This window comes from Artemia sp. Qi Xiang Cuo, chromosome 15 (assembly GCF_049724085.1).
Source record: "Artemia sp. Qi Xiang Cuo chromosome 15, ASM4972408v1, whole genome shotgun sequence".
NCBI lineage: Eukaryota > Metazoa > Arthropoda > Branchiopoda > Anostraca > Artemiidae > Artemia > Artemia sp. Qi Xiang Cuo.
Window position 1 is genome coordinate 44,969,036 of NC_142808.1, and position 23,394 is coordinate 44,992,429.

At 34.5% G+C, this 23,394-nt stretch overlaps 1 protein-coding gene across 19 annotated transcripts in view; it reads right to left on the minus strand.

Annotated features, from left to right (window-relative positions):
• Positions 1-23,394, minus strand: part of LOC148943725 (tropomyosin) — a 123,479-nt gene that overhangs the window by 97,168 nt on the left and 2,917 nt on the right. For all 19 annotated transcript variants that reach the window (XM_089101592.1, XM_089101590.1, XM_089101582.1 and 16 more), the window contains exons 2-3: positions 9,088-9,245; positions 5,619-5,744 (exon numbers count right to left, since the gene is read on the minus strand). In XM_089101592.1, coding sequence (XP_088957718.1) covers positions 5,619-5,744; positions 9,088-9,201 — 240 coding nt within the window. In that variant the 5' untranslated portion in view covers positions 9,202-9,245. The remainder of the gene's footprint in view (positions 1-5,618; positions 5,745-9,087; positions 9,246-23,394) is intronic.

Genomic DNA, 23,394 nt, shown 5'->3' on the forward strand with positions numbered 1-23,394 from the left:
ACTAGGCTGACACAAAAATCCATAAACCACCGTTTAAAATCCTTATATCATAAGCAAACTACTCAAAATAAAATCTTGAACAGCGATGGGGATTGGGGGATGGAGATTTTACTGTTTTTACTTTTATAACTTTAATCAATAAAATAACATTCACATTTTGATTACTAAATATCAGTATATGTATGTTAAACCGACAATGGACATTCATATGTATTTTTTTCCGTAAAGTACAAATCTTATTCTGGATTTGGGAAGGCAAAGGGGTTTTGAGCCCTACTCATGTTAATGTCTGCTCGTTTTGAGTTTGACTCGGTTATTAATTGTAATTTCATTTCTTTATCGATGCTGATTTGCGGTAGTTTCATGCTTGGTAGATTATTTGATTTTATTTTTGCTCATTTTTGGTTTTATGGGGTTCTTTAATTTTCTTTGAAAAACTTGTTTTGTGGAAAAAGTCTTTTTAATTAATTTCTGTTCGTTTTACATTGACATAGTCTTTTAAGTGAAAAATAAAATAATAGTTTAAATCTTTTCTTTTTTTAAGACTTTATAGTTTGGCCTGCTATTTGTATGCTGTAGAAAAATTTTAAACAATTTTTAACAACATACACCCTTTTAAAAATCTGGACACAACTAGTAGTGTTTAATTTAATTTCATACCTCCTCTAGTTGACCTGAAATGGAAAACTTGATACCATTCGCAAAAAAAATCTGTTTACTCTCTCTGATATCTTAAATACACTAACATTTGTTTGAGTTGGTGAAATTCTCAGAGAAGAAAGGGTCACAAAAGTTTGAACACAATACCCTCAGTCATTCTTGGGATACTGCTGAGATGCCTTATTGGGAATTAGCATTAACACAGTGTATTTTGATTTAATTTTAAGACAACATTTAATTTTTAAACATAATGGGCAAATGGGAGGGGGATTAGTTTCCCTCCAATCACTTTCGACTATTAAAAAGGGCATCAGCCCTTTTTAATACAACTCCTGTGATACGAAGTGCCCTGGTCTAAAAAAAAAAGAAAAAAAAAATAATACATTGTACCCACAGCGATCTTTACTATAAAAATGTCAAGCCTTCCAATCATTTTAGACTATTAAAAAGGGCACTATGCCTTTCGATTTCCAATCGAATGAGCTCTTTTTGAGTTTCTACGACAACACTTTCTATAAACACCTTATATGTCCCCAGGGCATAAATTACAACTCTTACCCTAAGGACTGTAAGGAGGGTTGTCATCCTCAAAGACCTAATTTCCAGAATTTTCAACTACGTTAAACAAAATGGCTATCTCAAAATTTTGATTGGATGTGTTTGGGGAAATGTAGGGCATGAGAGGGACGTTAGTTATTCTCCAATCACTTTCAACTATTAAAAAAACCCTTTCAATTTCCAATCACTAGCCCTTTCAATTTCCAATCAAATGAGCCCTTTTGAAGTTTCTGCGACAACGCTTTCAATTTAACATTATATGCCACCAGGGCATAACTTACAACCCTTGCCCTGAGGGCTGGGGGTGTCATCCTCAAAGACCTAATTTCCAGAGCTTTCTACTACATTAAACAAAATGGCTATCTGAAAATTTTAATTGCATGTGTTTGGGGGAGTGGTGGGCATTAGAGGGGGGTTAGCTACCCTCCAATCACTTTCTACTATTAAAAATGGCACTAGTCCTCTCAATTTCCAATTGAATGAGCCCCCTTGGAAGTTTTTACTACAACACTTACTATCGAAACTCAGGGAATTATTTACAACATTTGCCCTGGGGGCTATGAAGGGTTTTTCATCCTCAAATACATAATTTCCAGAACTTCAAACTACGTTGAACAAATAGATATCTATAAACTTTGATTAAATGTGTTTGGGGAAATGGTGGGCGTGAGAGGGGGGTTAATCACTCTTCACAAACTTTTGACTATTAAAAAGGGCACTAGCCCCTTCAATTTCCAATCAAATGAGTCCTTTTTGAAATTTCTACAACTTTCTATATGAATCTTATATGCCCCCAGGGCATAACTTAGAACCCTTGCACTAAGGGCTCTGAGGGATTATCATCCTATAAGGCCTAATTTCTAGAACTTTAAACTACGTTGAACAAAATGGATAGCTCAAAATTTTGATTGGATGTGTTTGGGGAAATGGTGTGCGTGAGAGGGGGGCTAGTTGCCCTTCTATCGTTTTCGACTGTTAAAAAGGACACTAGCCCTTTCAATTTCCAATTGAATGAGCCCCTTTTGAAGTTTCTACAACATCACTTCCTATAAAAACCTTATATGCCCTCAGGACATAACTTATAACCCTTGCCCTGAGTGCTGTGGGGGGAGGGGGGGTTGTCATCCTTAAAGACCTAATTTCCAAAACTTTCAACTACGTTGAATAAAATGGCTATCTAAAAATTTTGATTGGATGTGTTTGAGGAAAAGGTGGGCGTGAGAGGGGGCTTAGTGGCCCTCAAATTACTTTTGACTATTGTAAAACGGCACTAGCTCTTTGAGTTCCCAATCGAATGAGCCCTTTTTCAAGTTTCTACGACAAACATTCCAATAAAAACCTTATATGCCCCAAGGGCATAACTTATAACCCTTGTCCTGAAGACTGTGGGAGGAGTGTCCTGCTCAGAGGTATAATTTCCAGAACTTTCAACTGCGTTGAACAAAATGGCTATCTCAAAAATTTTTATTGGACGTGTTTGGGGAAATGGTGGGCGTGAAAGGGGTGTTAATTGCTTTCCAATCACTTTCGACTATTAAAAAGGGCACTAGCCATTTCAATTTCTAATCGAATGAGTCCTTTTTGAAGTTTCTACGACAACGCTTTCTATAAAAACATTATATGTCCCCAGGACCTAACTTAAACCTTTTACCCTGAATGCGGTGGGGGGTTGTCATCCTAAAATACATAATTTCTAGATTATTTATCTACACTGATAATAATGGGTATATAGAAATTTTGGGTGTATATTTTAGGGGAAAAAATGAGCGTGAGTGAGGGGCTAGTTGCCCTCCAATTACTTTCGACTATTAAAAAGGGCACTAGCCCTTTAATTTCCAATCGAATGAGCGTTTTTTGAGGTCTCTACAACAGCGCTTTCTATAAAAACCTTATATGCCCCCAGGGCATAACTTATAACCCTTGCCCTGAGGGCTGCAGCGGAGTGTCCTCCTCTAAAGCATAATTTCTATCTGGAAATCAACTACGCTGAACAAAATGGCTATCTCAAAATTTTGATTGGATGTGTTTGGGGAAATGGTGGGCGTGGATTGGATGTTAGTTGCCTTCCAATCACTTTTTACCATTAAAAAGGGCACTAGCCATTTCAATTTTCAATTGAATGAGCCCTTTTCGAAGTTTCTACGACACTGCTTTCTATAAAAACCTTATATGCCCCCAGGGTATGACTTGCAACTCTTGTCTTGAGGGCTATGGGGGGTTGTCATCCTCAAAAACCTAATTTCCAGAACTTTCAACTACGTTGAACAAAATAGCTATCGCAATAGCTATCTCAAAATTTTGATTGGATGTGTTGGGGGAAAAGGTGGGCGTGAGAGGAGGGTTAGTTGCCCTCCAATCTCTTCCGATTATTAAAAAGAACACTGGCCCTTTGAATTTCCAATCGAATGACCCTTTTTTGAAGTTTCTGCGACAACCCTTTATATAAAAACCACAGTTTATAGAATTAGCAGTATGATCATTCTCTATCTCTCCCATTATAAAAACCCGGACAGGGGTGCGAGTGCTCCGGAGAACGTTTTTGCAGATAGAAACATAGGCGTTATCAGATCTTTTCGCGGGTAGACAAGTCAGATTTCTCTTGGACACGAAACAAGTGGAAACCCGCTATTACGAATAATGCACTTGGTAACAATTTCTCAGTGATTGACGATAACAGACTAATCCGCTAAGGCAGAAACAAGTGGGAGGAACATTTTGTTCGCACCGAGACCGAAGACCAGAAATTATCTGCGATAAGCTTACTGTCTATAAACTGTGATAAAAACTTTATATGCTCCTAGGGCATAACTTACAACCCTTGCCCTGAGGGCTGTGGGGGAGTTTCCTCCTCAAAAAGATAATTTTCCAGAACTTTCAACTACGTTGAACAAAATGTCTATCTCAAAATTTTGATTGGATGTGTTTCGGGAAATGGTGGGAGTGAGATGGGGTGTTAGTTGCCCACCAATCACTTTCGACTATTAAAAAGGGCACAAGCCACTCCAATTTCCAACTGAAGGAGCATTTTTTGAAGTTTCTACAACCACTTCTTCGATACGAAGTACCCTGGTCTAAAGGAAAAAAAAAAAAAAAATAAATAACACATTGTCCCAACATCGTTCTTATAAGCCCCCAGGATATAACTTAAAACCCTTACCCTGAGGGCTGTGAGGGAGTGTCCTCCTCAAAAACATATTTTCTATCTAGAAATCAACTACGCTGAACAAAATGGCTATCTCATGATTTTGATTGCATGTGTTTGGGGAAATGGTAGGGTTGGAAGGGGTGTTAGTTGCCTTCCAATCACCTTCGACTATTAAAAAGGGCACAATTCACTCCAATTTCCGATCGAATGAGCCCTTTTCGAAGTTTCTACGACAACTCCTTCGATACGAGGTGCCCTGGTCTAAACAAAAAACAAATAATACATTGTGCCAACATCGTTCTCAACTTAGGCAGCGCTATTGTGCTGCCTATGATTTATCAATTGTTAATCAAGAAATCCTATTTTGTTGCCACTGCGTTGTTTTTCTTGTAACGTTACATTCTATTTAAAGCTTGAGTCAACTCGGCACTTCCTACGCTGCTAAAAATGGCTTCGTAAGGTTACATAATATAACACAAGGTTTATAACTTAAGGTTATCCTAGTGAGGAATGCTCTACGGCATAGTGCGAAAGAAGAACTAAGCTACAAATCGTAAAAATTGTAAATCTGGGAAATACACTAATTACCGTGAAGTTTATTCGAAAATTTTGCTACTATTGATAATAGTGAAGAAATAGGCATTCTTGATTTAATCCTCAAGTGGCTCTGAGATGTCGTATAGAATATATCATTCCAAAAATAGGGGTGCTTAAATTCAGCGAAAAATTCATCATTTACAAAAATTGTAAGACAGACTGTGGTATGTAGAAGGTATTTCCTTATTCTCATCATTGCTTGCATACTTTTCCTTATTACTTATTATGACTCTCCCCCCCAAAAAATTATTCCTGCATCTTTAAAATACACATTTTTCACCAACAAAAAACAAAACAAACACCTGTCTGGCAAGGGCACATCCAATATTTTTTTAAGGAGCTGTGTTATTTTTTTTTTTTTTTGGGGGGGGGGCTAAAAATAAAACTTTACTAAACGCATTAAAAAATTTTATATGCATTATATTACTTGTTTATAAGTCGGAAATAAAATTTTAGGGGGGATGGGTTCATACCCTGTAAACCCCCTCCCACCTGGATAGGACCTTGCTGTCTAGTCATTAATTATCAAAAAATATAAGATTCGGTATCAAAGATTCTGCAGGGGTATTGGGCAACTCAAGAAAATTGTTCCAAAGATATCGCTGATTTAGTCCAAGGTTTACATCAAAAATAAAGGTTTTAGAAAAAAGGTACTTACATTCTGCAGAGCCTTGTCTTTTTCTTCTAGTTTGGAGTTAGCTGCGAGAAGTTGTTCTGTGCTCGTGTCCAAGTCGTTCTCGAGTTGTTGCATCTTCTTCTGTAGCGCTCGGACTTCTTCTTCAGCCTAGGCAAACAAATATGTTTAAAATCCATTATTTTGTCAAATTGTTTTTAAGTTTTGATTCGATTACATATTTTTATTAAATACATGTTTTTGGTTAATTAAATTATCTACTTGAAATTATTTTATATTATTACTTTACATTGAAATATCACAGCATATTATTTCATTAAATAGTTATATAAGATAATTTTTTAGATAAGTAATTTTAGAGTAATTTTTGATAAAAAAACAAGTTGTTTGACAAATACAATATTTTATCTTTTTAAATAAAATTCATGCAGGTTTTTAAAACAGATAAACGCTAAAAATATCCAAACCACAAAACCAAGGAAAATATCTAATGCATCTTATACGCATCAAAATAAATTTTTCAAGTAAAGAAAATACATTGAAAGAGATACCATAAAAAACTAAAGCAACAGAAAATTTGAACTAATTCGATTTATTTGAAAGCCTTTTTCATACAGACTTGTCATTCTTGAGGTCTTTTTTAAGTACAGGGTGAGACCCAATAGACATGTCACTAAGCTTGACTAAATTCATCAAGTATATATATATATATATATATATATATATATATATATATATATATATATATATATATATATATATATATATATATATATATACAGCATCATCTACCATTTTTTACCTTATATCTTCGCTTATTATATACCCTTTAATATTATTTTTGCCATTTATTATGTGCTTTTGTTGCCTCTCTCACCTTTTCATCAAATTAAATTTCAGCAATTCAGGTAAAATTGTTATTTACTAAATTATTGACTAAATCTATCGAGATTCAAAAACATCTTAACATTTATTTGAATGAAGTTTATTTTTTCATAAATTATGTTTATGTAAATTATGTACTTATATATTCATATTTATTCATATATTGTATATTTATGTGTTTTCGAATAATAGAATGTGCAGCCTTTTTATTTAAAAATAAACGGAAAGACAAAGTGTGTAAACAAGCTTTATTAAGCACAGTGATGGTGGTTTTTTCTTTTTTTATTGTCTCTTTTAATTTTTGGTCAAATTAAATTTCATCAGTTCAGGTAACGTTACTATTAACTAAATTATTGACTAAACCATGATTATTTCCCAAATCTGCTGTTCAAAAAGGTCTTTAAATTTATAAAATCTATATACTTGCAATTGCTGAAATCTATTTTTTAACAATTCAGGTAAAATTGTTGTTTACTAAATGATTGACTAAATCTAAATTACTTACTAAATCTATCGAGCTTCTAAAACGTCTTGAAATTTATTTGAATATAATTGTCTATAAAATAAATTTATTTAAGTTATATAATTAAATATTTACATTTTTTTATATGTATACATTACAAATTTAAATCTACAAATAATAGACTGCGCTGTCTTTCTATTTGAAAACCATTCAATGGTTTTCTAATGAACAGTGAGAGCGGTTTCACCTTTTTATTATGTATAATTTTTGACAATTTTCATCAAAATAAAATTCATCAATTAAGGTAAAATTACTATTTAATAAATTATTTATTAGATCTTGATTATTTACTAAATCTATTGGGCTTCATTGAATTTATAAAAAATAAATATTTGCACATCGAAAACTGATTTTGTTGATCAGTTTAGCTTGATCGAAGAGGTTGCAATATAATTTACAGAAAATAAGTTTAAATTGATGATAGTCAAGATTTTCCTAAATTAGTTATCTGGAATATTGAAGATTTGTCAATTTTTTTCTTTTTGTTATACGATTTGACCAAACTCGACCTCCAAATCCTTAGAAGACTTCAAAACCTATTAATAAAATAAAATGCTTAAAAACTTAATTGAAATTTAATTGAATTTAATTAAGACTTAGTCAAATAATTTAAAATATCGATTACCCAAGGTACAAAAACAAAACTTAGTTATAGGCCACTGCTTGAGTTTTAAAATCACAGATATTATGAGTGGTATTTTTAAAGAAGGGTGGGGGTAAAAAAAGTTAGAGGCCAGTAATTTCTAAGTAATTTCTTTTTATTCACAGTTTGAGTAAATCTTCGGATGAAGTTTAAGCAATATTCTGCTAAAGTCACTCCGACTATTTTGCAATATGAATAATTCTCGGTTGGAAATCAAGAAATTCAGGGGGTATCTATGAAATTGGACCCTTTGAGAATTAAAATTTAACCTTGAATGCGTCGAATCAACGCAATGACAGAAATGGCTAACAAAACTTTTTGTTTTCAAAGATTTTATGATGAATAAATTGCTTTAAATTGCTTAAAATTGGGGTTTCTTAAATTTTTCTGTCAAATATTTAATTTGAAGAAGTGTTTTTTCCCGAGAAGCAATTTAAATGAAAAAATTCTAGTTTTGCTGTTGGAAAAGTATGAAATGTTTAAAAACTTCTGGTTTGGGAAAGAAATTTTTATGAAGTCTCGGTGTTTAGCGTTAAGCTGAGTTTCTCCACAAATCCAACAATTTTCCACAATGCATTTTCAGTTATGATTAAAGGCAATTTGAATCTAAAAATTACTCCCAAAGTCTTTTTTTTCTACCCACCACAATGGATCTCTACCATATCAGTGAATCCGAGTTTCATGGCACTTAGCCTTGCGTGAAGGTAATAGACCTTTCCACAGTTTTTTGATTTGGTCGTTATTTTCAACAAAAAAATAGTTGTAAAATTAAGCTAGGGAATACTATAAATTTCCTACTTACATTAGATCTTAATTAAATTGAATGTTATTCCAATTCTTTTTGTCAGATTTAAAGAATTGTAGTCATATTACTGAATCACAATGCACGCTAGTAGCCTTATATTATGTTCAAATTTGAGAGCACTGTAGATTATGATTCTACTTAAAACTTAGCGTGAATTTCAAAAACTTATGGGAAGTTCTTTTACAATTTGATTCACTTTAATGTATCTTGCGTTTACCTTTTCCGTGAGAAGGTTGGCGCTGCGAGCTTGTTGCTCGCAACTGGCTCGCAACACGGGCATTTTTCTCGCAATACAGGTGTATAATAGATGATGTTTACATATTTGAATAAAATTAATAGAACTTTACACAAGTTCTCGATTCGGCAGTTATTTTCAACAAGAAATTGTTGTGAAACTGAGCTAGGGAATACTTTAAGAATTCCGACTGACATTAGACTTTAATTGGATTAGATATTATTGAAAGAAATTTTGTAATTTTTTCAGGAATAGTAGTCACGTTATAATAATAATGCATAGTAGTAGCCTAATGCTATTTCCAAATCTTTAAATTTGTTCTTAAAAATGAGCGCGAATTTTAAAAAAAGACGTGAAAAGGATCTATTATAATTTGATTTGCTGTAACGTTTTTGTCTTTACCTTTTCGGCGCGAAGGTTGGCGTCGCGAGCCTGTTGCTCACAGGTGTCGGCGCGGTCCATCGCGTTATCCTTCTCGAGCTTCATTGCTTGCATCTTCTTCTTGATTGCGTCCATTTTGACTTTTAATTCTTTCTAGTCTTAACGAGAAGAGAAAAGGCCTGAAAATAGATATTTAAAAAATTTACCAACAATAAAACTATGTAAAAGTATAAATTTAGTTAGTAATATTAAACTAAAATAAATAGCAAAATATTAATAAAATTTGCGATGAAATAAACGGCAACCAAATATAAATCATTTTATACACTGATAAGGCCACATACAACAAAACTAGACAAAAAGCTGAAAAAGAAACTACTGAAAATAACGGAAAACAGCCTATTTTTGGGCTTCAAAGTCTTCTCAAATAATATACCTATTACCCCTATATATGTCAGTGTTCTCATTGGGAACCTATATATGTCAGAACTTCCCATTGGGATGGAAGTTTCTGGGGACGAACTTTTCAGGGGAAATTTTACATGGGGATAATTTACCAGAATGCGTATACAGAATGTTTGTTATTTGTCTTTTTTCTCGTTGTTGATCCCGATGTACATGTAGCGACACTCCGAGGAAACTCTCAGGGGGAAGATTTCATTGGAGTTAGAATTCTCTTGGGATCTTTTTTTTGTTTTTGGGGGGGGGGGATTTTCCACGGGAGAAATTTTCATGGGGGAATTATCACCAGGAGAAATTCGCCATGGAAAATTTCTGGGGGATAAAATTTCCAGGGGGTTGGAATGCTTTCCAAACAGGGATATTCCCCAATGACCTTAAAAAGGATCAGAAACTAAATGAATACATGTCTTTCTTTAAATAAAAGTATGGTAAGGAGTATTTTTCCGGCAGAATCATAAGCAAAATGTTTTCTGGGAAGGATTCGCAGCAGGGATGGAATTGTCTGGGGGCTATTTCCCGGCGAAAAAAATTTACATGGGAGGAACTTTATATAGAGGAATATTTCGTCGGAAAATTTTCCACAGAGGGGACGGATTTTCTGGGATTATCTGAAAAAACGTCAGAAACTAATACAAAGACTAGTTTTTTCTACCGAAAGTAAGAAGTGACATTAAAACTTAAAACGTACAGAAATTATTCCGTATATGACGGGGGCCTTTTTAATACCCCTTTCTCTACGCTAATGTTCAACCCTTTGTCTAATTTTTTAAAGAACGATTCTTGAAACACAAGGGCCGTGCCACCCTTGGACTAAGCCCCTTCCCCTCCACCATTGGTAGAGAGGGGTGGAGCCACCACCCTCCACACACGTATTCTTTTCTCTAGATGCATCCAACAGAAATTTTTAGATATAAATGTTGTTAAAAATGGTCCAAAGAACATATAACAATGCCCTCAGCTTTTAAACAACCCGTAAGAGCCCTGGGACAAGGGTTGTAAGTTATACCCCAGGGGCATATAAGTGATTTAAAGGCACCCCCCGCCCCCCCGCGCCTATCAATTCTGAAAAGCAGCATCCAATCATAATTTTTTAGACATCTATTTTGTTCAGCATTGTTCAGAGGTCCAGTAATTATGCCTTTGGGGATGTCACCCCCCGTATTGAAGGGCAACCCAGCTTACCTAGCGCTCCGCAACGTCGCTTGATTCTGGATTTTACAATATGCCATGAGCAAGAAATACTCTGATTGGCAAAAAGCTACCAAAAGAAGTGAAAATGCTGACCCTCATGCCGACCATACATGTCAAGTGGAACTCCTGTAGGAAGATGAGCCTTAAGCTCCGACAATTGGTTTTTACTGTTTATATGTTTGTATGACTTATACTTTCACACTAGTTCATTTCTTTTGGATGAACTAAATGAATCTTTTTCGTTTTCATTATATTTGATGTTAACTGATCACTTTGAACGATGTTTACAAGTCGTAAAAAAACTAGTTTCTGATATTTCAAGATGGACATATTATAGACAAAATATGGCTGAAAAGGACACATTTTTGGATGCTCAAGGGATATATTCATTGACCAAAAAGCTGGCAACCTTGGCTATACGTTCTTCTGCCCCGAAACAAAATCTGACTATAGTGGGTGTAAATTTTGTTCACAACAACTTGTATTACGGAAGTAAAGCAGGGTTGCCACTCTGACCTGGAAGAATTTACTAAATCGGAGAAGAAAAATTTACTAGATCACATCTGTTTTTACTAAATGCTCAAAAAAATTTTTATGCGTGCGGCTACGCCGCACGCGCACCATCAAGCATCGATTTTGACTATAGCAGGATAATCAATACGATTTTCACAATCTTTTATTTCTCTTTACCTCTTTTCTTTCGTTTTCATAGTATGATTGAAAATTCCGGAAACCTACAAGTTCAAAAATCCTTTTTTGGATATATATATATACTTTTAATTTCTCTCAGCAGGCTTCTTTTTCTTCAATAAAAATTTTCAAACTGAGGAGACTCACCTAACCACCTTGAGTGGTTAGTTTTTATTTTGATTCCAATAGATTCCCAATCATTACAAATCCAAGGGGTATTATAGCTTCAATTTTAGTCAGTAAGATTTGATACACAGAAAGCTGATTTTGTCGACCTTTAGACGCCGGAAGTGAAGTGTCTGTTTATGAAAATAGATGACTGTTTGCCTGTCTCTGAGACAGATAAGTAAAATTGTAAAACAGACAAGCAAAAATTGTAAATTGTCATATACTTACGATAATTTTTTTCCCTGAATTCATGGGAAATAAAAAAAATAATTTGTTTACTATAAATCATGACTTTTTACTAGATTTCGAGAAATTCACTAGATCCTCTAAATTTACTAGATTTTTTTTTTTACTAGATCTAGTAAAATGCTACTGACGGTGGCAACCCTGAATTAAACCTTACTTTAAGTATAAGATCCTTCTTATTAAATTGCTTTGAGCTGAGTACTGAGAGCGGAATTAACCACCACAATGATACTCAGCTTTCAAAAATTGTTAAATCTTCATTGTCAGCAACGATCAAATAATTCTTCACTTTAAATCAAACCAATTGATTATTATATGATTATTGTTCTATAACGCAATGCCAAAGACCTTATTAACTTTTGTTTTTGTGTAACAATGTTGACAACTTTTTAAATAATTTTATAAACAGTATTGAAGCTCATGAAATATACTTCATTTCTTACTTCAATAAAATCTAATTTAAACAAAGAGTATTTTTTTTTAGTACGGCTTAATTTTTTTTAGATTAATTTAGTTAATTTTTTTAGAGAAGAATTGCGAAATTCTGGATTCTTCGAAACAGGGTTGCCATCACGATCTGTTTCTCTGACCTGGTGGTCAGCGTTTACCCCCCAGAGATTAGACCCTTCGGGGGGGGGGGTCTAAAATTTAGTTAAAATTTAACTAAAATAAAAGTATGTCCTTGATAAAATTGAGTTTATCGAAGCTATGAATAACTAACACATCTAGGAATAGGATTTTATTTGCGATTTCGATTTCTAAAATAAACTGTAAATTTCTATTGTATTTATTAAGGTGATCTAAAAAACCCTTAAGGTCATTTTCCCCATAGTTCCAGAGTGAAATTAAGTCATCCATGTAGCGTCCCCAAAAGATATGTTTAAAAAAATACGAATCTAATGCCCAATTTTCAATATGTTCCACATAAATATTCGCCAGTAACCCAGAGAGGGGCGCGCCCATCGCTAAGCCATTAATTTGCTGGTAAAAAGAACGGAATTGCAAATACATTGAGTACTTGTTACAGAGTTTAACCAAGGTCACTAAGACATCACAATCTATTCCTGATGCTGAAGCTTCTATTAAGTGATAATTGTCTTTGATTTTATTTTCTAATAACTGTTCAGATACTGTGACATCAATATTTGTATACATTGAAACAATGTCAAAGCTACTTATAATTGTATTTTCTGAGATGTTTACGTTTTTGAGTTTTTCAACTAAACCTACCGAATTACATATATATGATTTTTGAGAGTAAAGCAAAGGTTTAAAGGCTGTTCCCAAATAACCATTTCCCAATATTGGATGTGGGGGCTTTCGTACAAGCTACTATGGGCCTTAAAGGAATGCCTTGCTTGTGTAATTTTGGTAGACCATAAAACTTTGGGCAAAAGCTACCACGGGGGAAAAATTTATTGTATAGCTGTGGAGTAATTTTACCATTTTGTTTTAAACTTTTTAATTCATTTATAATTTTGTTTGCAAATTGATCAGTATGATCGTGGGTTATAGTTCTATGTTTTGTCTCGTCATTTAGATGAGAATAAATTTTTGTGTCGTAATCTGTCGTATCCATGACAACTAGAGAATTGCTTTTATCTGCTTTAGCATAAAGCAGATAAAATGCATCTTTATGGAGATTAGATAGTATTTTTAGGTCATACAAATTATCTGGTTTTTTATTGGCAGGAGAATTAACCTTTTTTTGATTGTTGTAAAGGGTATCTATAAGACTAGCCCTAACTTCATCTGGGTTCGAAATAGATGTATAAAACTTGTGTACAGAGGACTCTAGATAGGAAATTAAATCTGCCACAGGGACTTGTCTTGGAAGAAAAGAGAATTTTGGACCTTTTTCGAGAATTTGAATTTCCTTTGGTTCAAGCGTTCTAGAGGATAGATTAACAACAGCCGGGCCAGGAGTGAATCTTGGAGTGTAAGTAGAGCTATTCCTCGAAAATTCATATCTTAGGTTTTCCAATTTCTTAATAAGTCGTTCCCTTGATAAGAGGAAATCATGACTAAACAAATTTCTTTCCAATCTAGCAACCTGGCTAAAATCAACAGAGGACAAATTTTCAAATATAAATTTCCTAAGGATTTTCTTTCAGAGGAAATGGTATATCTTTTTTGTTTTTTGTCTTTAATGATATGTGTTAATGTTTTTAATTGTAGTGTGCGAGCAAATTGCTCTTCTCTCCTGGTATTTAAGTGCAATCTGAATCTTAAAGACTTGGGAATAAGATTTTCAATTTTGCAAGATTCCAAGAATTTTTGTTGGTTAATGATATTAGCGTGTTTATTGCCTAAATTAATAAAATAAAAGATATCATTGGTCAATTGCTCCCCATAAGCGAGACGAAAATAGAGACGAATACCACACTACCTTTCCATAACAAACAACAAAAGCACGAAGAATAATAGGGAAATCTTTTTGCAAGACAGTGTAGATAATTTGAATGATGGCCCTATGTCCAAGGGCCATCCTCAGCAAGACAAAAATATATAAAAGAAAAAAGACTCACAACAACATGCGACCAATAAAACCAAAAAAAAAAAAAATTTTTTTTGCACAAGTAACATAAACTTTGATCAGCAATCATCATAAAACACTTAAATGAAACACTAAATTAATCTAATAATAGTACTTAATACTTGAAAAAACGGTCATTGAAAAAAAAACGTTTAACACTTGCAAAAACACTTAAATGAATTATTACATTTACTTTATACTGGGATTTTTTTTTTAGCTAACAAAATTTCCAGATGCCTCGCTATTCTTCTGTAATTTTGTAGTGGCCATATACCTACAAAGAATTGTTTTCTGACTTCAAACTATCCATATACTTTATCCCCCCCCCTTTATGTGCAAGTTTATAACCCAAATTATATGTTTTCCTCATATTCTGTCACACTATACTTTACCCCCCTTCCTAATGTGCATATCTATAGCCCATATTTATTTCTTAAGTAAAGAAGAAATTAACAAAAACCGATGGGTTCTCAAATTTTACACAGCGTATACTTGAGTGAGTGGTGCATAATACACAAGTACCTAAATTCCTTCCCCCTACGGAAATAAAAAAGATAAAACTTAACTAAAATTCTCAAATTTGAAAAGCCTTATTTTCCACGGGGGGGGGGGGGGGTATTTACAGGGGGTTATTTTCCACGGGGCTATTTTCCGCGGGGGGTATTTTCCAGGGGGGGGGGTATTTTCCGGGGAGGGTATTCTCTGCGTGGGGGGGAGGGGAATTTTCCGGGGGGGGAGGGGGTATTTTCCACTTGGGAATTTTCCGGGGGTAATCGCAGGGGAGGGGGAGGGGTAAAAACCTAGAACCGTGCTGGCTATACCCAAATAATGCTCGTCTGCCTAGCTCTTATTGCGACTGAAGAACACAAATTAGTTGTCAAGAGCCTTTCTAATGATGTTATATTGATGCAAGAGCCTGTCAGGTTTGCCCTCTTTTTCCTATTGCACAAAAAAAACCCATCGACGTTGTGTGCATCGAACTTTATATACCTATAGTCTTTTTTGGACAGACAACTACTTTTTAATAACAATAAAATAACCTAAAATATATTTGTCCAGTTTTCCTGTAAAATTTACGTTGTATAGCGTCATGCCTTAGAATAGAACCAAAGGTGAATCTATCAAGCAATTAAGAACGTCGTAAACCTTGTTGTAAAAGCGAGAAAAAAGATAAGAAGCGGTGCAACTGCCATTTGCTTACCAGAAAAATAGAATGTACTATGTTGAATTGAGAATTTCGGTGAGATTCAGCTAGCTAATTAATTCTGGTCATAAATGCGATAATAGTAAAAGTAATGAAGATGGGATCCGAGTACACTTCCATGTATGCTGGGTACCAGTGGGATCATTGCTTGCAAAAATCGATATGTCTTTGGAGATGACATGACCCCTCATAACCACCAGAGGAAGGGCCGCAAGTTATGAAATTTGCCCATTGTTTACATGTAGCATTTTTTTTATAGGGAAGTATACAGACATTTTCCAAGGGAGGAAGGAGATCTCCTGGGGACGGATTTTCTATAGGGAGAATTTCCCATTGGGATGGAAGTTTCTGGGGTTGAACTTTTCAGGGGAAATTTTACATGGGGAGAATTTACCAGAATTTGTATACAGAATGTTTGTTATTTGGCCTTTTTCTCGTTGTTCATCCCATTGTACATGTAGAGACACTCTGAGGGAACTCTCAGGGAGAAGATTTCAGCGGAGTTGGAATTCTCTTGGGATCTTTTTTTTGGGGGGGAGGGGTTCCACAGGAGAAATTTTCATGGGGGAATTATCACCAGGAGAAACTCTCCATGGAAAATTTCTGGGGGATAAACTTTCCAGGGGGGGGGGGTGGAATTTTCCAAACAGGGATATTCGCTAATGACCTTAAAAAGGATCAGAAACTAAATGAATACAAGTCTTTCTTCAAATAAAAGTATAGTAAGGAGTGTTTTTCAGGCAGAATCATAAGCAAAATGTTTTCTGGGAAGGATTCGCAGCAGGGATGGAATTGTCCGGGGGTTAAATCCCGGCGGAAAAATTTTACATGGGAGGAACTTTATACAGAGGAATTTTCGCCGGGAAATTTTCCACAAAGGGGATGGATTTCCTGGGATTATCTGAAAAAAGGTCAGAAATAAATACAAAGACTAGTTTTTTCTACTGAAAGTAAGGAGTAACATTGAAACTTAAAACGTACAGAAATTATTCCGTATACGACGGGGGCTACTCCCTTTTCAATACCCCTCTCTCTACGCTAATGTTCGACCTTTTGTCTAATTTTTTAAAGAACAATTCTTGAAACACAAGGGCCGTGCCACCCTTGGAGTAAGCCCCCCTCCACCCTTGGTGGAGAGGGGTGGAGCCACCACCCTCCACACACGTATTCTTTTCTCTAGATGCATCCAACAGAAATTTTGAGATAGAAGTGTGGTTAAAAATGGTCCAAAGAACATATAACAATGCCCTCAGCGTTTACACAACCCGTAAGAGCCCTGGGACATGGGTAGTAAGCTATGCCCCGGGGCATATAAGGTTTTATGGAATGGGTAGTCGTATAAACTTCAGGTGGGCCTCATTTTATTGAAGTTTAGTGCCCTTTATAAGAGTCAATAGTGATTTGAGGGCACCCCCCCCTCCGTGCCGATCAATTCCGAAAACCAGCATCCAATCAGAATTTGTAGACATCTATTTTGTTCAGCATTGTTCAAAGGTCCAGTAATTATGCCTTTGGGGATGTCACCCCCCTGATTGAAGGGTAATCCAGCTTACCTAGCGCTCCGCAACGTCGCTTGACTCCTGGATTGTACCTTATGACATGCGCAAGAAATACTCTGATTGGCAAAAAGCTACCAAAAGAAGTGAAAATGCTGACCCTCATGCCGACCACACCTGTCAAGCGGAACTCCCGTAGGAGGATGAGCCTTAAGCTCCGACAATTGGTTTTTACTGTTTACATGTTTTTATGACTTTTGTGCTTTCACACTAGTTTATTTTTATGGATATACTAACTAAATCTTTTTCGTTTTTATTATATTCGATGTTAACTGACCATTTTGAAAGAGGTTTACAAGTCGTAAAAAAACTAGTCTCTGAGATTTCAAGATTGACATAATTTGGCTGAAAAGGACACATTTTTGGATGCTCAAGGGACATATTCATTGACCAAAAGTTGGCAACCCTGCCCTCGTGATTTAGAAAAAATTAGGTAATTTTCATACAAATAACGCAATAGAAAGCAATTATCTAGATATAAAAAAAAAATAATATAAAAACATTTAACATAATGTAGAAAAAACATTTTAAAAATAATGTAAAAAAAAACTAAATGGATAAAAACAAACAAATTTGATAGTAACATTGTCAGAAAAATTGCAGTCAAGAAAACAAAGTCGTACAAACAAAAGACTTTCCCAAGGAACTTTACTATCGATCAAATGACAGATTTAGCCCAAAGGGTGTCAAAAAGCCATCGAGTGAAAAGTCTTAGATAGGCAATCAATTTATATTTACCAAAAAACTACCTATTGAGCTTTCCAGTTTCAGAGACACTGGCGGATCCAGGGGAGGGGCGAGGGGGGTGCGCGCCCCCTTAACATAGTCTAGAATAGTGTAATTTACTTGACTAACGCAAGATTGCGTTAATTAAACTTGCTCCTAACGCAAGATTATCGGATCAACCTATTTTGCGCCCCCCTAAAAAAATCCTGGATCCGCAAATGTTCAGAGACACTATCGATCCAGTTGATTCTCATAAGGCACAAACCCATAAAGAACAGTAGCCCCCCTTTCATGCCCTCTCTAATTTTGCTAATGGCAAAATTAAGGATTAGTTCCAGACGGGAATTATCATTAAGTATAATTGGCCCTTTGTTATTACCTTCGTCTTAAAATGACTAATAATTACAAATTCAACACCTTTTAAGCCCATAATAAGCAAAAGGGCTAACAGTTTAGCTCTTTATAAGCTGCACATTTTAAACAAAAAATCAACAATATTTTTGCATTATCTAGTGTAGCTTTTTCGCGCTTCGTGTTCAATGGAATTTTTCCCTTATCACTTGAAAATTTCCCTTTTAGGATAATGTCATGGCCACAGTTTGCCACCCACAGCTGTTTGATTAAAAAAAAACGAACCTAGGGGAAAATTGGGTAAAACCGAAAATTGGATTGCGTGCAATATTTCAAGAGCAAGGTTGTATTCAAAAAAGGAAAAAAACCCTCATAAATCGTATGAAGAATATTGGAATTCTTGGGGAGAATCCTAAGAATCTTGATTTATTTTTTGAGGGGGGGGGATAGTTTACACCATATTATCCGAAATTTAATTGAACTAGAATATTGCCAAGTATCTTGAGTGTTGTTGGCCCCCTACTTGTGATGAATATCAGCTTACGTGTAGCAGCGTAATGACAGGAGGAATTTAGAGGGATCAGTAGCCCAGCCCTGTAAAACGGTAGAATCTTTTTTTAATCCTGACTTCCCTCCTCACACCCATATAAGTTGCACCATTCCAAGATAAAATCCTGAATGCACTTCTAGGGTTATACCTACTTTACTTGTTAGCAGTTTAGCTATACAATTTCATTCTTTTTTACAGAGCCTAAATACCATCGTTAGAGCCAGGACTGTGGGGGGGAGGTGTTACAAAATTTTTTAAAAACACATCAAAAAGTTTTTTTTGCATTTGTATTATGTTTTTACGAGTCAGACAAACAGTTTTTTTGGTGGGTGGGGGGGGGGGTTCAAACCCCCTAACCCCTCCCCAAATATGGGTTTCCTTATAGCATACAGATTTTCTTGCAACCACCAAAATTTTTTGCTGGAAATCTTAGTTATTTCACTTAATTAATTAGACCTCTTACAAAGGTCGATTCAAATTCCAGAGGTAGGGAATAACAAGTAGTTCCTCTGGACTACTGTTCCATCTTGGAAAAATTCTAAAAATAAAAAGGCGTTCTCTTCGGCTCGTTTCCAAGTAACTAACGTCCAGCAAGCTTTAAAACTGAAATAATTCCAGGTTCAGATTTGATTGCCTAAATTTTCGAAATTCAACAGTGTTGCCAAAAAGACGATTGAAAGACGAAAGGAAAAAAGAACATTTTTGTTCGTGCTCACATCTTAAAATGTTATTACTTTTATTTGTGTTGGGCATTGTCTTCGGGTTCTTTTGGGTACCCGTCTGACTGACCGTATTGCAAACAGCTAACTGTACAAAAAATATGGCTCTACCCCGCTTTCTACGACTATAATCAGAGAAAGGTCGAGATGGCTAAGAAATATTCAGAGGACAAAAACTGAGAGATTGCTAAAGATCATCCTTTTCTGCCAAACTGTCTAGGGCCAAATGATAAGCAGGTTGTCCCTGAATGGGGTAGGAGGAGGTCGTAAGGAAGTATATAAAGGGAATCAGAACTTCTTGGTAAAGAGGGAGCAATAGATTGGGGTAGATGAGGAGCATGCGTAGCTGTAATGGCCTCAGGTGGATTGGAGCTGCAGCAAGTTCCTAGTAGTAGTAGTAGTGGCTTATTTCTGTGTATATATCCTTAGTGGAGTATAAAATTGCACCTTTCTATGTTTTTTAATGATCTTTGAACGTTTATTAGACCTTCTTAAGATCTAATATGGATGATCAATCGTGCAATAAAACGTAAATCAACTTAATTAAAAAATAATTTCGACTTAGGAGACCATTATTTTTTCTACTTCTATACATAAGATTAAATATATAAAATATGTTTAAGATATTGAAACTATTGATATAGTCAATACTTGACTAATAATTATAAGATCATACATTTTATGGCGATCAATGAAATGAATCAAAATGAAATACACAGATCAATGAAAGCTGACATAGAATTAAACCAATCATTATAATGATGTAATGATAGCAACGAAAATTAAAATCATGATAATAATAAATTTGGCAAGGTGAAATAAAGAAAAAATAAAATTATAAATTTGGACAAATTGAAAGAAACATTTTATAAATTTATTAGGCCAAAGAACAAGACAATGTTGAGAAAAGCAGAAAAACCAGAATACACTGGATGTAAACTCAAAACCTCATGAATGTATTCTCATTAGTCTGGGACCTATATTTGTCGTTTTTTTCTGGGTTTAGAAGCCTTGTTTCTCCGCCTTTCCAACTAATTAAACAAAAAAAATGTTTTTTTTTAAACTGAAAGTAAGGAACGACGTTAAAACTTAAGACGAACAGAAATTATTCCGTATATGAAAGGGGCTGTCCCCTCCCCAACGCCTCACTCTTTACGCTAAAGTTTTTTATTGTTTAAAAAAATAGAGTTTGAGAAAGTCCAACTTTAGCGTAAAGAGCGAAGCGTTGAGGATGGGACAGCTCCTTTCATATACGGAATAATTCTGTTCGTCTTAGGTTTTAACTTCGTTCCTTACTTCCAGTTCAAAAAACTTGTTTTTTTTGTTTAATTTTTGAACGTTTTTGAATTAATGCAGGTTTTGATTTTGGCTTACCGTATATGAATAATTAAAACACAATTTGCATATTAATTTTACTTTTATTTGGTTAAATAGCTTTCTCAAAACTTGTTTAATTTTACTTACGAACGTTTTTATTAGTAATGAATACACGTAACTTACGAATTAACTTACGTAACGAACTTCTATATTCATATATTTTTAATATGTATATTATGGGGTTCGCCCCCTAGTCAATACCTCGCTCTTTAAACTAAAGTTTGAATTTTGTTACAATTCTTTAAAAATGACCCTTAATCACAAAGGTCGTTATTTAGAATAAATAACTCTTATGAAAGTACTAAGAAATCATTGGCTTAAAGAGCGAGGTATTGACTAGGGGGTGAACCCAATCATATATGTAATATTTTCTGTTCGTTTTAAGTTTTGATGTTGCTCCTTACTTAATAATGCTGGGAATTCCCTTCCCCCCATGAAAACTTTTTAAATAATTTCCTTCCCCCATGAAAACTTCCTTCATAGAAAGATCCTCCCACATAACCCCCGATCCACCCCCCCCCACTACCAGAAAAAATCCCCCTGAAAACGTCTGTGTACTTCCCAATAACCAATACTATATGTTAACATTGGGTAAAGTTCATAACTTTCAGCCCTCCCCCCGGGGACTTCGGGGGATTAAGTCACCCTAAAAGACATAGTTCACATTTTTGACCATGTTGAACGAAAGGGCCATATTAAAATTTTGATCGGGTGATTTAGGGAAAAAATGAGCCTGAGAGGGGGCCTAGTTGCCCTTCATTTTTTGGTAATTTTAAAAGAACTCTATAAATACTAATTTATGTTGTAATGAGCCTTCCCGCTATATTCTAGGACCACTGGGTCGATGCGATCACCCCTGGGGAAAAAAAAACAAAAAAAAACAAACAAAAAAAAAAAAAACCAGATAAACACGCATCCGTGATCTTTCTTTTGGCAAAAAATGCAAAATTCCACCATTTTGTAGATAGGAGCTTGAAACCTCTACTGTAGGGTTCTCTGATACGCTGAATATGATAGTGTGATTTTCATTAAGGTTCTATAACTTTTAGGGGGTCTTTCCCTCTTTTTTCAAAAATCAACCAAATTTTCTCAGGCGCGTAACTTTTGATGGGTAGGACTAAACTTGAAGAAACTTATGTATTTGAAATCAGCATCAAAATCTGATTATTTTGATGCATCTATTGGTATCAAAATCCCGTTTTCTAGAGTTTCGGTTACCATTGAGTTTACCAAGAACTGTTTGATAGGGACTGTACATTGACGTTTCATTCTTTTTCAAGTTTATTTTTATTTTTAAACTTTAATTTTTATTATGCTCTTATTTTCTTTTAAATACTAATTTTATGTATTTTGGATTTCTGAGTACCATTGAGAAACGGGTGAGGATTTCTTATAAAATAGTTTTTCACTATCGTGATACAATGTTACTATCTAAAGATTGTTGTTATTATTTAACTATTGTTTTAGTATTTTGATTTTGATTTCATTTATTTGAGAAAGATGGTATGGTCTTAGAAGCTCTTTAAATTAAAATTATTTGTGATGTAAATGCCGCTTTTTGGTTTCATATGAAGACTTTTTTTGTAGATAATTCCTGATACCACACTTACGAAGAATGTCAAAACGAGAAAAAATCGGAGAATGAATAAAAAAAAACAGGGCCAGTGTGGAAAAGAAAAACTGGAAAAGAAAAAAATGAGAAGAAGAATCACAGTCCGTAAAAAAAGAGGAAATCCAAACTTTTGATTCGAGACTCCGCCCAACCGTAATCAGAGTACAATTAAGAATAAATAAACGTGTAGATAACAGTCTACCAAATAAAATAAAAAAGACAAACCCTAAAAGGCAAAAGTAAAACTTTCGTTTTTCCTTCATCCTTATATGTTTCATCGTTGTGTGTTTTCTTTTTGTTTTACTCTTTGTTTTACTTTTGTTTTTAAGCCTTATGAAACATTACAGTGTTTATTTATAGTTATAAAAATGTAATTACCAAATTTATTCAATAATGATTATTGAAGAACTTCTTCTCTTAATATTTAGTAATTTCCCGACAAGGATTCATCTTAATTTAGACCAATTCTTTCAGACTCACAAAATTTTAATACACTTAGCTTTTTATTTTGCTTATTTATTTGAAAACCCGTCATACAAAAGCAACAAGATGGAGCAATAAGAGAAAACAAAATACTAAAATAATAAAGACAGTAATTAGACACTTCGCAAAATACAAGACAAGCGAATATACGAAAGAAACCCAAATAAAAAGACTTCTAAGCGAACGAGTATAAACACAAACATTTACTATCTAATGTGCAGACACATTTACATGACACATTCTATTTACATATATTTGGCTTCTAGACAAAAGCAGTTAATTCTTATCCTAAAATTAAATTTAATTTAAACTGTAATATCTTTACGGTGTAAAAGGTTTATTAAATAGCTCCCGTTTCGACGCTTCATTTATGTCTAGCATGAAATGAAAAAAAAAAAAAAAAAAAAAAAAAAAAAAAATAGAGGGGACGTAGTTAAAGCTTAATGAAATGTTAAGC